Source organism: Bombyx mori, chromosome 26 (assembly GCF_030269925.1).
Source record: "Bombyx mori chromosome 26, ASM3026992v2".
NCBI lineage: Eukaryota > Metazoa > Arthropoda > Insecta > Lepidoptera > Bombycidae > Bombyx > Bombyx mori.
The window spans coordinates 5423673-5439189 of NC_085132.1; the positions used below are offsets into that span (position 1 = coordinate 5423673).

Below are 15517 nucleotides of genomic sequence, written 5' to 3' on the forward strand. Positions count from 1 at the left end.
TTAAACTGGGATAGTTTTAATAATTCGTTATAAGACATAAGTACGTGTACATGAAATTGTTATTGTCATAAATTTTGTCTTTTTTTTATATATACATATTTAGTTTTCTTTGATTGTATGATAATTTCGAACAACAAAAAATACCGAATAAAATTACTGCCAATATTTACACGGTATTCAGTAATGAAAATTATCACTTTAGTATTTTCTTGATAATATTATAAATATATACATATATATATAAACTATTTACACATTTTCTTTTAATCGATAACTTTAGTACGCATTCATTCATTCATACATTTACATAAGTAACATTTGTATTGGACTATATTATTATCTTAAATTTATTTTTACACTTCTATTTTAAATTACCATAAATTAAAAATATGATATAGTAGTACTTATCCGATGCCATTATATAAAACACATACATAGTTAAATAATGTAAAACCAATTCCGAAGTTCGAACTATTGTGTTTAAAAAAACTGTTAATCTCAGGTGTAACATTAAGTTCTTCCTCTACTTATTATGAAAATTTTGTAATTTGTAATAACTTAGTCATCCTAATCATGTTTTACTACACGTGTAACACTTAACCTGAATTATTTCAAATTGCGGTAAACTAAACCGAACTCAGCTGAACATAATTTCATTAAACGTGACGTCATTTGGGGCCAAATGTACGAAATAACCATAGACAAATACACAGCTTCAGTTGAATGGTGTCTTTATTTTCTGAGGTAAAAAATAACATTAGTATATTTTATTGTTGTTATTTAAATTAAAAAATTATCCGTTTTTAACAAATATAATGTTTCAATAACTTTTCGGGTTGTTTTATTATTACTGTTCGTTTGCTGGTTGATTACACTTTTTCTAAATTGCAATTTGTATGAATCTCTAAATTTATTATCTGTTTCTTTATATTTACTGCTCATTTAAAAATATATACATAACACAAACATTTCAATCAAAAAAGATTATAACTATTATATTTTAGGACTAAAATTCATTATGTACATAACGTTACATGCGAATACACTTTAGTATTGCTTTACTTAAATTTTCTATATTTAAAGCCAATCACTCAACTAGTAATCGTTTTAAAAAATCAGATCGACCAACGACAATTTTTCCCTGTCTATTTGCTGATAGCTTAAGGGGCTGTTCTAGCTAGATCAACGTCAGTACTTTTAAAACGTGTTTTACATATTTTCATTTTCTCTGGAACGCAATCGTGTATAATCTGTCGAGTTAAGTTAATACAAATAGTAAATTTGACCTAAAGGTCTTAGTTACCAGGTCATAAAATTCCTTTAAAAAAAACAAATAGTACATATGATTTAAAATTCCCGTTCGATTTCTTCAGTGATTTATTACCTTGAATTATAGGCTTAGTTCAGTCACTTTATTGAAGTCGTTTGAACGAGACAGCGACTGAAATGATTCTTAACGCGAAAAAATGAATAATTGCCTACAATTTCTTTTAAAGTTATTATATGTATGTATGAGTATGAGTATATATATGAGTAGTCAAAGCCATGGACAAGCGATGTCAAATGGTTACCGGGGCACAACGTGAGTGCCACCATCGATCTTGAGTCAAGGTCAGTCCTTACACCGCATTGCTTTGCAGCAGAAACGGGCTAGACAGGGGTACTCGCCCGTGTGGGCTCACACTACACCCTGCTACTATTGAACTTTAAAAAAAAAAGTAGGTAATGCATAAATTATTTACATGAATATTGTTCATTTTATATGAGTTATGAATATTGTTCACTTTATTCCTTAGTCTCAGGAACAATCACTTTACATCCTGATCAGAGCGCGAGAGTTTTTACTTAATATATTCTTCGCTTTTGTTATAAGGATTAAAACACGAATAAAGATTATTTCTTAAAAAAGACATTAAACTGATTTTCATTTAGAATGCTTTATGCCTTTGCTATATTTCTGCCGTGAAGCAGTAATGCCTTTTGGTTTGAAGGGTTGGGCAGCCATTGTACTAAAAAACGGACACTTACAGCTCATGTCTGAAAGTGGGTTGCGGCATATACGTTGTCGATGTCTGTGGCTCCGGTTACCACTTTACAACAGGTGGGCCGTGAGCTCATCCACCCATCTTAGGACTGACCGGAGAGGGAGCTGCATTGAGGGGGTTGCATTGAGTATTAAATGCGCAGCTAACCATCAGTTAACTTTCAGACCTCACTACGAACATGACTTTTGGATCATATATCTCAATGAAAAGCATCTAGTTTCGAAATGGTTCAAACTAGTACACAATTCACTAGCGACTGCCTCTTCAATCGAAGCGCCGCATTTTACAATATAACACACTAGAGTAGAGTAGTAGTAGTAGTTTTTATTTTTCCAACTGAAAAGGCGAAGGTGCATATACCATACAGCCTAATATTTTATGTTCACTAGAGTAGATCGATCACACTCAACTGATAAGATGCAGCAAATTGTATGAATAACACAATTTCTTTTTCCTTAAACTAATCGCGCCACCTGTCGCACGTTGTTGGTACTATGACGGAAACTCGGAGCGCGAACTAAAACTATACAAGTTTCTTTACAATCGAACAGTTGACAAACGCATAGACGACAAACATAATTTGAGGGGGTGAAAAGTTATTTAGTTTAAGCGACATATTTTGCAACTTTACAGGAGAGTCATTTAAAGTTTAAAATTTCGATAAAAAAACTTCTTTAGCTATTTGAAAGGAGTATACTTCATTGAAGTTCTAAGCGCAAACCGTTAATACCAAATAAAATGCACCTAAACTTAGGCCAACCAGACGAGATAATAAACGTAAACAAGCGGACCGTTACTGAGTTACATTGCGATAGCGAGGGATTATTATCTCTGTCCTTATCACTCGTACGCGCAGTTATGGCGTCAGTTGGTCGACAACAGCTGTCGTTGTGTGTTTCGTGGTACAGGAAAGCACTGACTACCGCAGTTGTCAACATTTGGTCCGCCATTTTGTGAACAAGTTCATTCCTGTTTGGATTGCGTTATCATGCGTGGATCATGTTATAAAAGTCGAGGACAATTTTTATAGCAATATTGACAACATGATTGATAATACAATAGATAGTTTTATCATAAACACAGCTGACTCGGACTCTTCCGACGAATCATCTTTGTCTAGTACAGATGACAGCGATTAAAATTCGAACTTTGTAATAATTTATTTAAATAAAAATGTTTTTTACTCCTGAAACTTTGTTTACATTTTTTATCTCGTCTCGTTGGCCTTACTTTAGTAAAAATCGCGTATTAAGCGAAATATCGCTTAAACCAAATATCATTTTACCAGACGATATATATTTATCTATAAGTACATATAAAAGTCGATCTGTGTATGTATGTTTCCTATAGAAGCAGCTTCATCGATTACCATGAAATTTTCAGATCTTCAGATTGGGCCACCGAGTTATCCTTTGGGGTCTGTGATCGGATGGTGGAAAGCAATTTTTTTTTTGCTCAGATGGGTGGACGAGCTCACAGCTCACCTGGTGTTAAGCGGTTACTGGAGCCCATAGACATCTACGACGTAAATGCGCCACCAACCTTGAGGTATCAGTTTTAAGTATAGTTACAACGGTTGCCCCGCCCTTTAAACCAAAACGCATTACTGCTTCACGGCAGAAATAGGCGGGTGGTGGTACCTACCCGCGCGGACTCACAAGAGGTCCTACCACCAGGAATTACGCAAATTATAATTTTGCAGGTTTGATTTTTATTACACGATGTTACTCCTTCAACGTGGAAATCAATCGTGAGCATTTGTCGAGTATGTATTTCATTAGAAAAATTGGTACCCGCCTGCGGGATTCGAACACCGGTGCATCGCTAGATACGAATGCACCGGATGTCTTATCTTTTAGGCCACGACGACTTCATACATATATAGATAGATAACATCACACATCGTTGTACGTGATGTAGGCGTTGAGGTAGTCTCCCTGCGCCTCCAGCAGCACCTTGTGTTGCGGCGGGGGGCAGGGCAGCGCGGGGGGCGCGGGGGCAGGCTCCACGTCTTTGCGCCGCTTCCGGTTCTTCTTGTCCCAGGGCGCGTAGGGGATCTTCAGGTGAACGGTCTGGATGTGAAGCTTCACCGCGTTGCTCTGCGTGAACCGTCTGTTGCAGTGGTGACACTGGTAACGCTTCTCGCCGGTGTGGACCTGACCATAATAATATTTGACAACTTGGAGGTATTGGTGGTCACTGGAAAGGTCGAGGGCAAGCGACCAAGAGGCAGGAACCCGACCCCTTGGACGGACTAGATTCGTGCAGCCCTTGATACCACAGTGTACGATGCTCTGCACTCAGCTGCAGATAGGAATAGATGGCGGTAACCACTTTAACACCAGGTGGGCTGTGAGCTCGTCCACCCATCTAAGATTTTTTTTTTAAATGAGACCTTTTGGCTCTTTTGTTAAAATAAGCATTATATACTTGTGTATAAGGTTACAAATGATACTAACCGCTATGTGCCTGTCTCGGTTGCTGGGCATGCTGAACCTCCGGTCGCACTGCGGACACTCGTACGGCTTCTCATTCGTGTGCGTCCGCATGTGGACCATCAGGTTCGCGTATTGCTGGAACATTCGCACAACATTCATTAACGCACAACTCTCGATCCATTAACGGTGCATTATATTTATTTATTACATTATTTTATTACATTTTACATTGGTGGACCCATCTTAGGATATTTTATCTCGTGTATGTTCTTTTTTTTTTTATTGCCTTTGTAGGCAGACGGGCATACGGCCCACCTGATGGTGAGTGGTTACCGTCGCCCATGGACTTCAGCAATGCCAGGGGCAGAGCCAAGCCGCTGCCTACCGCTTAATACTCTTCACAAGCCTCGTTTGAAGAAGGACATGTCATAGCGCTCGGGAAACACCGTGGAGGGGAGCTCATTCCATAGCCGGATGGTACGTGGCAAAAAAGATCTCTGGAAACGCACTGTGGATGACCGCAGTGGCTCCAGGTAGTATGGATGAACTCTACTCCGGTGGCGGGCGGTGCGATGGTAAAAACGAGAACAAACTGGCAAGAACAACTGAATCATGTAACCGCCGCGGTGGTCGACGGCAGACTGAGTTAGCTTGACATTTGTCTACCTCGCCCGCCCTGCCGCTCACATACCTCAGGAGGTGACTAGCGCTTCCGCGTGCACTATACCACACCGTCCTCATCGAGCCCGTCGCTTGCGACGAAGGGCACGACGAGCGAATTAACCCACAAACACAGCCCACTGAGTTTCTCGCCGGATCTTCTCAGTGGGTCGCGTTTCCGATCCGGTGGTAGATTCCGCGAAGCACTGCCCTTGCTAGGGCCAATGTTAGCATCACTCCGGTTTGAGCACCGTGAGCTCACCTACACACGTTAGGGTGAAGCTGAAATAGCCTCTCAAGGCTATCCAGCAGTAGGAAAAAAAAACGCACAATATTATTATGGTTTTTAACTTCAACTTCAGTTTACAAACATCAAATTCAGTTTTGTAAATATCAAATTCTATTCCAGGTTAGCTATTTTTATTATTCTTTTAAAATTTAACAACTAAAAACTCTCTATCACCTCCCCCTCTCTCTTCCCCTCTAAACCCTCCCCTCTCGTTCCCCCCCCCATCCCGCCACTCACCCGCGTGGTGTGTCCGCACACGTCGCACATGTACCGCTTGAGGTACTCGGTGCCGGGGTGCTCGGTCTCGTAATGCTTGCGCGCCTGCACGTCGTTCGACAGGAACTTGCCGCACTGAAACGATACGTTTTGTCATTAACATATTTACGTTACTTGAGTCGTCTATTATCAAAGGTGGCAATCTGTGCAATTGGACAAAAAAAAATTATTGATATGTCAATACAGATTGATTTGAATATAATCGTCTCCTTCAAAGAATACGGTTCAAAACCTGCATTAAATAAAGGTTAATAGTTAACCTGTTATTTATCTAAGATGTCGTTCAGAAGAGTTTTGTGACTGCCAATGGAATACAAAGTCAATAATTCGTTTTTCTGATTTACCAATAATTGTCCAAAAATCACATTGCCGGCTTTGATAATAGTCGACTCACTTATAACCCTTCGGTTTTAATGACTAGTATTCATAATTGAAGGTGTGGCGAAATCTTTGGTTCCGTCACGCGCATGCGCAGCTAAAAAATCCAGGAGGCCATGATCCCAGCCCTAAGAAAATAGATTGTACATTTTTACATAAAATAAACATTTTATTATTTTATTTAGAGCCGCTTTTATTTAAGCGTCCTAAAAAACTATTCGATTTACTGTCGTATTTTTCGCTATTATTATTATTATTATTTCATTAACCCCGCCGTTGCGTGACCACGGACCCTCCAATGTATTCGAAACGAGACATCGAAACGTGAAAGTAGTTTTAATTACGCAAGATATTTGACAGATGACTGAATGTCGCTTACGACATTTTCAAGATAAGCTTTTTTTTTCTATTGCTTAGATGGGTGGACGAGCTCACCTGGTGTTAAGTGGTTACTGGAGCCCATAGACATCTAAAACGTAAATGCGCCACCCACCTTGAGATATAAGTTTTAAGGTCTCAGTATAGTATATACAACGGCTACCCCACCCTTCAAACCGAAACGCATTACTGCTTCACGGCAGAAATAGGCGGGGTGGTGGTACCTTCCCGTGCGGACTCACAACATTGTAGATGTGTATGGCCTCCAGTAACCACTTAACACCAGGTGGGCTGTGAGCTCGTCCACCTATCTAAGCAATATAAAAAAAATGGCTTTGGATTATCTATAGTTTCGGTCTTATGTCATTCGTACAGCGTCTATTTGATATAAAGGTGGGTTGGATCCTGCGTCCCGGTACGTACGACTTCACAGTTGGTGGAGGTGGTGAGCCCGTTGTTGACGATGTGCGAGGCGAGCGCGTGCGTGCGCGCCGGCCGCCCGCGCCCCCCGCCCCGCGCCGCGCCCGGCTTGCGCTTCATCAGTATCGACCTGGAAGTACAAATCCACTACATACCGCAACACAACATCACTACAGTTTAATCATCTGTAAAATTGTTGAAGTGAAACTTCTAATGTGACTTCCGACAAGGTTGCGTCAACGCTGCCTTGGAATTAGCGGTGGGTTGTAGCGGCATTTTCGGTTAGCGAAACGAAACTAGCTATCGAATGTCAATAGCGGCTTTTGAAACGCGCTATTTCATTAGCGAGCAATAGCGGGTTTTGTTTAGCAGTAAACTAATGTGCACACGAATGAGCTAGCGTCGCGATTAATATTTCAGTAATTACGACTTTATTTGTAATTTATCTTTAAGGATAATCTATATTAAACAACTATACACTTTATATTTTTAACTATTCAATTTGGCAATTAAACTTAAAACTTAGCGCCGAGTCTTTAATACATTTTGTCGCTAAGCACGCGATTCGTGAATAACTGGTTCAAGGCCACAAAATTCGACTTCAACTTGCACTCATAATTTAATTTTATAAATCTTATTTTAAGGGCTTTAAGGGCTAAAGTCAAAGGTCAAATGCATCTCAGTCGTGTGCGTGAAAGAGACAAAATGATGATTGTCTATTTCGATCGAACCGATGTTTGCGCTGCGTGTCGCGATAGCTGCCGACCGAGCGGTACGAAGTAAAACGAATATTGCCGAACGTTGTGTGATTTGTGTTCGTGATCGGTGACGTGATTGAGTAGTAGATGTTAGCAGGTTATTGTAGTACGGCGAAACTAGCTAACCGCTATTTTGTCTATAGATAGTTTCAATAACCATTTACGTTGCGCAACGACCATGCCTACTTGGAATAGAAAGAAAGAGACAGAGCGAGAGTGAATGCGAGGCACTCGAGCGCATGCGCGTAGTATACCTGTTAGGTAGAGGCCAGCGCGAGCGTTAGCAACGAGTAGCGTCCAATATTTTAATGAAGTATTTAAAAAAATGTGTGTTTATCTATAATTTAAAATATATCTAAATGTTCAAGACATCGCATCTCTTAATACACAGCGTTCCATATTACAAGAGCAATCTGATTTAAGGATGAAAAATGAAGAAAACCACAATACTACATAACGAAAAAGAAGTTTCACTTCATTCACGTGCACCACGGTGCTTTGTTTTTATTTTAACACGCCATCTTGAGACATAAGGTAGTATTCTCAATTAATAGACGGCAAAACAGATTAATGACTTGCAGCAGAAATAAATATGATGGTAGTGAGCCATACCAATCGGTTTATCAACAATTAAGTTGACACTCAAATTTCTATCTTAAGCACTAATGATAAAAAGCTTATTATACGATAAATGTACTGTTCATTAACAATGAAATTGACACACAAATTTCTACCTTAAGTAGTAATGATAAAGCTTATTATACGATAAATGTAGTTACTCATTGACGGTGGCGTGTTTATTGGAGCTGCCCAGATGCGTGTTGAACGCTTCCTCGTTGAGGAACTGTATCCCGCAGGCGGCACAGTACATGGAGTCCGAAGGGTTCACAGACACAGACTGACTCAGTTCCCTCTCCTGGAATGACACCACATTATCCACCTACAATCAGTTGTTGGAAATTGTTTGACGCGACCTCTCGGACCTCCTTCACGGCTTTACCAATACCCTTCGCAGTCCACGAAGTGTTCTCCTCTGACCTCGGGAAATCCCATCTAAGGAAATTTAATCCGGTAGGCAGCGGCTTGGCTCTGCTCCTGGTATTGCTGAAGTCCATGGGCGACGGTAACCACTCACCATCAGGTGGGCCATATGCTCGTCTGCCTACAAGGGCAATAAAAAAAAATAAAAATAGAAACCAGAAAGTACTTGGCGAAGATCTCTGAATATGATTACTAGTGGTAAGGCATCTCACGATCTCACACGGGTAGGTACCACCCACCCCGCCTATTTCTGGCGTGAAGTCCCCGACATACAGTATAATATATATGTCTTCTGTATGTCACTGAACTCCTAAGTGGCTGGACCGATTTGAATGAATTTTTTTGTATGCATTTGGGTGGCGCCCTGAATGGTTTAGATCCACAAATTGGCCCGGCACGAGAACAACAGTCGGCGCCGGGGTGCTCCGTCCTCGGGCGTCATAAGACCAAGCCATCGTATTATATCTATGTATCTATATATGTAAATTGCGACCGGACACGCATACAAACCTACTCTCCAGTCCTCCCAGCATCGGTTCACTCCTGTCCTGAGTGGTAGGGATCTTCAGCCCCGATAGAGGGGTTTTCCCCAAGGCCCGTTATGTGGACAACCCCAAACGTGTCATTTTTTATTTGTCATTTCCATTTAGTCGAGTTACAAATGGCATTACTCGTAGAGAAGTTTACACTTCGATATTACAGTTACCTCTACTGAGTGCGCGATCTGCTTGTGACAGTACAGTCCGTTCTCACCGACGAAGCTGTGCCCGCACAGATTGCAGATGTTGTTCGAAGGGTGTTTCAGTCGTATGTGTGTTAGCTGCGTTGATATTTTTCTGTGAACAAATTCAAATAAAGCGCTTCAGTGGCTTCGAGGACAGATCTACATAAATGGCAAAGGTGTATTTGTAGAAATTCCTAATCGATGAACCAAAAAAGAAAATTACCACAATACGTGCGCCAGCCTATTTCTATATTGAAAGCTGTCTATATTTGTGTGGGATGGTAGGGCGAAATCTAGTGAATATTTAGTTTAACATCAAAATCATAAAAAAACACTTAATATCGTGTCATGTCAATCATCATTTTCATTTTTCTTATTATAACTAAAACTAACGTGTCAGTGTGAATTAACCAAAAAGTACCGATCTTTTCACATTTATATGTGTACAGTTGTTCAATTTACTTAGAATATGCAACGACCATAACTTTCTCTGCGTCGCCCTGACGCGCTTGACTGGTACAGAATATAAGAGATATTAAGTTCGCCAATGTATAATGTAATCAATAAAAAATAGAAATTTTATTTACAATTTTTCTATACTATTGACTCTAACGGCATCGTCATTCTCCTGCCCTTCTCCCAGTCAATTGGTGTGTTCTCCTTTCATACTCCCCTATCATATACAATTTCTTGGCTCACTCCCCTCTTACACATATTATCGTCTTTCAAGCGATCCATTGATTTTTTTTGAGGTCTACCTCTTCCTCTAATTAACTCCAACGGAATATTTAAAAAAATATATACTTACTTGAATACTTTATCACAGTGCGGACAGGGGTACGTTACATTTTTGTGCCATCTGTAATGCGCATGCGCTTGACCCCTGGAAAAGTATTTTTTAGTTAATTATTTACAGGCTACGGATTGTTGTAGACGATGTTCTTATAACGTTAGCAATACCTAGTAGTTCAATTATTGTGTAGGTACACTGGCCACGTGTTTGCTGTTTACTATGGAAGTTATTAGCATTTTGCAAATGTCTTTTAAATGTATCTATCTTTCAAATTAATTTTCAAAGACCATAAATCGCACTTTTAGAATTGAAGTGACTTAATATAAAAAAAATTTTTTTTTTTTTAAACGCCCAAAATGTAATTGAAGAATTATAGTTTTTCAATTTCGATTTTAATCTTTCAAGCCTTAAGGCGCATACCTTAAAGTTTAAAATATGCGCTTGATTTAAAAGATACGGTAAGTGTACTTTGTCCTTTACTAGACAAAAATATTATTTTATAAACTGATAAAATACATGTTTATAAATCGTTCAAAGTATAAAACTAATTGTCTTAAAAATTTTAGTTAAGCCACTCCACATCTAAAGGTGCGATATATTACGCTCATAGTATGTTCTATGAGCAAAATTAACCCAAAAACTTGTATCTACTTTTGCTCGGTAACAGACACTGTAACATTCGTGTCGATATGTTCGCCGTGCGAAGTTCGTTCGTATTTTGCAGCCAGCATTGTATGTCAAATCAAAACTCCTTTTACGATTTAATCTAGTGTTAACGTTTCTAACTGGCCCAATATTCAAATGTCAATGAACGACGCTTACGTGCTTAGTGCGAGTTTTATAACGTTCTCGATAGCGTAAAAGTTAACCCAATTTTGTATGGAGTTGGAACAGCGCCCCTAGCGGCGAACGTACGCAAACAATCCCATTCGATACAAATATGAGCTAACTTTTACGCTATCGAGAACGTTAAAAAACTCACACTAAGCACACTGAGACGTCCGTGACCACGAAAACTTTAAATTATTCGAACCGTCTTAAATATTATAATGACAACAAAAACGTGAGATTACTTACATCTTCAAATTAGATTTAATTATGTACACACAATCCCTTCTTTAGAATTACACGAGGATGAAATTCTCTAGATTGGGATGATTTCTTAAATTATTTTAATTATATCCATGACACGATGATAATATTCAACCAGGCAATGTACAGAAAACAGCTCGCATATATTTTTTTTGCGCCCTAAATTTCATTCGAGACCATATTAAGGTAAATTACGACAATGACATTTCTGTAATGCGTTATTAAATGAAGGATATTTAAATACATCCGAATGAAGAAAATATTTACCTATTGACGCATACGAAACTGCACAAACGACATGAATACTTGAATAGATGCGTACAACTCATATGCTTGTAGAGTTTCCTTTGATTCAAGAAATACAGTTTGCACATATCACATTGAACATTACCAGATACGGTCTGTAAAGAAACAGTCATATTATTTTATGCACATTTAAAAAATTTCAAACCAAAAAAGTACAAATATCTAAATAAACAGCTATATACATCGGTATAATATATATAAACACTATAATTAAATATTGCATTTCCTCTAAAAACTTTTTTTTTATTGCCTTTGCCTTAGGCAGACGAGCATACGGCCCACCTGATGGTGAGTGGTTACCGTCGCCCATGGACTTCAGCAATGCCAAGGGCAGAGCCAAGCCGCTGCCTACCGCTTAATACTCTCCAAAACTTGATCATTGTTGTCATATTAGTTAACTGTTAGTTGGTTTTTAATGAATTTTTAAATTCAATGAAATGTATAACTTTCATCCCTATGAGTTCAAATAACATAGGGTTGTGATAGTGCACTTAGATGAAAATTACAGTATATATTAACTACGGTAAGGTTTAATAGAGCTTGTACTAGGTAAATTCTACAATCGAAAGCGGTTTCGACTGAATTATCGAAGAGTCCAAAAATTTAATGGAGTCTTAAACAATATATATATATTTTATTGCTTAGATGTGTGGACGAGCTCACAGCCCACCTGGTGTTAAGTGGTTACTGGAGCCCATAGACATCTACAACGTAAATACGCCAGATATAGTTCTAAGGTCTCAGTATAGTCACAACAGCTGTCCCACCCTTCAAACCGAAACGCATTACTGCTTCACGGCAGAAATAGGCGGGGCGGTGGTACCTACCCGTGCGGACTCACAAGAGGTCCTACCACCAGTAATTACGCCAATTATAATTTTGCGGGTTTGATTTTTATTGAACGATGTTATTCCTTCACCGTGGAAGTCAATCGTGAACATTTGTTAAGTACGTATTTCATTAGAAAAATTGATACCCGCCTGCGGGATTCGAACACCGGTGCATCGCTACATACGAATGCACCGGACGTCTTATCATTTAGGCCACGACGACTTCATGAGTATGGGTTCCATTTAATATGTCCCGTGCCATATGTAAATAACACATAAATGTGAGTTTGTTATTCCATGTTTGCTTGAGACCCTGATATTTAAATGTTCTTAAACTAATATAGTAAACTCAATTTCATGCAAATAGTTTGTTTATTTTAGACATTAGTTCCATCATTATACAAGTACGTAAAAGGTACTTATGTGCATACCTTCAGAGATAACATAATTTACATGAAATTTCATCTTAATTAAAGAATGAAATTATGAACTTGATTTATGAAAATTTAAGAAATTATTATTTTCATCTTTAAATTAAGTATATAAAAAGAATAAAGACATACCGGATCATGTTTCTTCATATGCTTTTCATATGTAGTGGATTCCCTAAAGCCTCTATAACACAGTTCGCATTTGAAAAGTGAATCCAAATAGTTATTTGTCTTTTTTCTGTCCTGTACTAGCTGGTATTGTTCTAAATGACTTATGGGAGAATAAACTAGGAAGTCTTCCGGAAGCTTTGAGAATTTTCTACTGGTAGTCACAGGAGTTTTGCTGTGTTTTGAGCCTTTAATCCGTTTGCCTCCTCTGGAACTAAGCCACGTCGGTCTGTTTTTGTACCAAGTATCATCTTTTTTGTGTCCTTTCTGCATGTGAGTCCATATGAAATGCTGTTTTGCTGAAGCTCTAAAATTTCAGAGAAATGTAATCAGTTGATAGAAGTGTTGGGGTAATAAATATATACATTTTGGAAAATATCAGCATGTTACTGTAGACAATTTCAAAAAGAGAACAAATTGTTATAGCTATAAATTATAGTACATTGCAGCGGTGCACATACTATTTTTTCTCCTACCAGGCCGAAAGTTCCTCCGTACTCATAAAAAAAACTATTTAACTGTTTTTTAATTGTTAAATAAACTACTACTAATTGAATAAGAACTGTCTGATGAACTCATCTTTGTTTAATACTTCACTATTAAATTTTATTGCCTTTTGTTTAATTCACTTTTACACTAAATACAATATTGCAAATTACCCGAGCACAACAATGGCCAAGAATTTTAGGTGCGTGAGAGCAGACGTAGACACTAACGCACATGCGCACTTGTACCCAGGGAGAAAGAGTTACACTTTCTTCCCTGCACAGCGGGAGGAAAAGTTACACTTTCTTCCCTCTACAGCGGGACGAAAACCGAAGTATCGAGGTAGGAGAAAATTTTAATTTTTGTGTGCTTGTAATCAATTCATTCAACATGCATATTTTTCTCTTTTTGAAGCTTTTTATTATGATACAAATACTCTATATTATTCTCAAAGAAACTCTCATCAGGATCTTTTTAGCCTTCCCAAAGATCTGCTTGGAGAAACAAAATTTAGAAATGGCATTCCTCATTTAATAGTAAAATTAAACCCGATGCTTTTCTTTTTATCACATAGACAGACATACATTTCTAGTAAGTTTATTGTTAGAAAAAGGAAATGTATAAAATAATCATAATTTTATCACATACCTATCAAAATTGACCTCCTTACATTTAGTACAAACATATTTGTACATGTGTTTCTCAGTCATGTGTGACTGTAGAAGAAATTCCGTTTTGTAATAATAATTACATATTTTGCAATGATATTTGCCGCTAATGTGCTGTAAATATATTATTACACTTTAAAAAAATATTTAAAAGCAAATAAATTATAGAGACATTAACATAATTCAAATTTAAGAAAATTTCCATCCAAGCAGTCATCTTTACTATGAGTTGGAATAATTTTATGTTCATATGTGTCCAATTCTTTAATATTTTCAATAGTTTAATATTACTCAGGAACAGAATAACTATGCTTAAATTATTTTAAACAATATTATTGCTCATGCCATTATATAACGGATTCTTTCAAAGATTTTCAAATTTAATGAGTGCCTGACGTTTAGCAGCTGTTGCATGCATGACAATCACCACTGAAGACTGAAGGTATGATTTTGGAACAGAAAAATCTGTCTACATTTCTGGTGCGTTTTTTGTTTTACCAATGGAATTTAATGACTCGCCCCATCAATGTTGCCTCATGGGGAAATCATAATATGAACCTTTTAAATTAAATAATAGTGTGTGTAATGTAGATAGCTAGTAGAATTATTATTTATTCATTATACCTTATCATGCATCCTCAAATGTATTTTGTGACGTTCGGCACTGTTATGTCTTTTACTACAAATTGAACACATATGCTTCCCATTACTGCTATACAACCTATGAACCTCTAATGCTGCTTTTGCTTCTTTCACTGATATAGGATATACATTTGCGTATTCCTCATCGGCCTTGTCATTTTCATCCTTATTAATGTCACAAGACATAACAGGAAATAATGTCTCCTGGCCATCACTGTCATTCTGAACTTCTGTGTCATAATAATCATCATCAGCTCCGGCATCTAGATTTGTGTCTTCATATGTTTCATTTTTTGTAAAACTTTTCACAAATTGCTCTTCTACAACTTCTGTTTTGACTTTCTCAGATAATTCATTATTCTTTACTTCTATTTCAAAAAATATGTCTTGGTTTGCCAGTGTACTGCAGTGAGCTACTGGGATTATGTCACCTGTAGTTGTAATGATCCGATTATGTTTCACCCATTGAAATTTTGTTTGTTCATAGTGAGTTTTGTCTAGGTCCACATAGGATAGCTGGGGTCCAATGCCCAGACGTTTTCCATCAAATGATGTTAAGTGATATGTTTTTATCTGTAAAGTTAGGATTGTGAGATGAAATAACAAAAACAGCCATATTTTTTTCAAATATACTATCCAACAACTACTAAACACTAGGCAGTGGTCTGTGCTATTTCCTAAATTAATTACAAGA

General features: G+C 37.8%; 2 protein-coding genes across 2 annotated transcripts in view; one reads left to right on the forward strand and one right to left on the reverse strand.

Annotated features, from left to right (window-relative positions):
• The window catches only part of LOC105841786 (zinc finger protein 616), an 18433-nt gene continuing 2916 nt past the window's right edge, over nt 1-15517 (reverse strand). The window contains exons 3-13 of the mRNA XM_038020638.2: nt 14806-15396; nt 14162-14295; nt 12992-13334; nt 11560-11693; nt 10216-10290; nt 9390-9519; nt 8422-8558; nt 6888-7014; nt 5670-5783; nt 4505-4618; nt 1-4201 (exon numbers count right to left, since the gene is read on the reverse strand). Coding sequence (XP_037876566.1) covers nt 3941-4201; nt 4505-4618; nt 5670-5783; nt 6888-7014; nt 8422-8558; nt 9390-9519; nt 10216-10290; nt 11560-11693; nt 12992-13334; nt 14162-14295; nt 14806-15396 — 2160 coding nt within the window. The 3' untranslated portion in view covers nt 1-3940. The remainder of the gene's footprint in view (nt 4202-4504; nt 4619-5669; nt 5784-6887; nt 7015-8421; nt 8559-9389; nt 9520-10215; nt 10291-11559; nt 11694-12991; nt 13335-14161; nt 14296-14805; nt 15397-15517) is intronic.
• LOC101740968 (DNA mismatch repair protein Mlh1) overlaps nt 14402-15517 on the forward strand; it is a 15423-nt gene continuing 14307 nt past the window's right edge. Inside the window, exon 1 of the mRNA XM_038020640.2 lies at nt 14402-14623. The gene's annotated coding sequence lies outside the window, so the exon portion shown is untranslated. The remainder of the gene's footprint in view (nt 14624-15517) is intronic.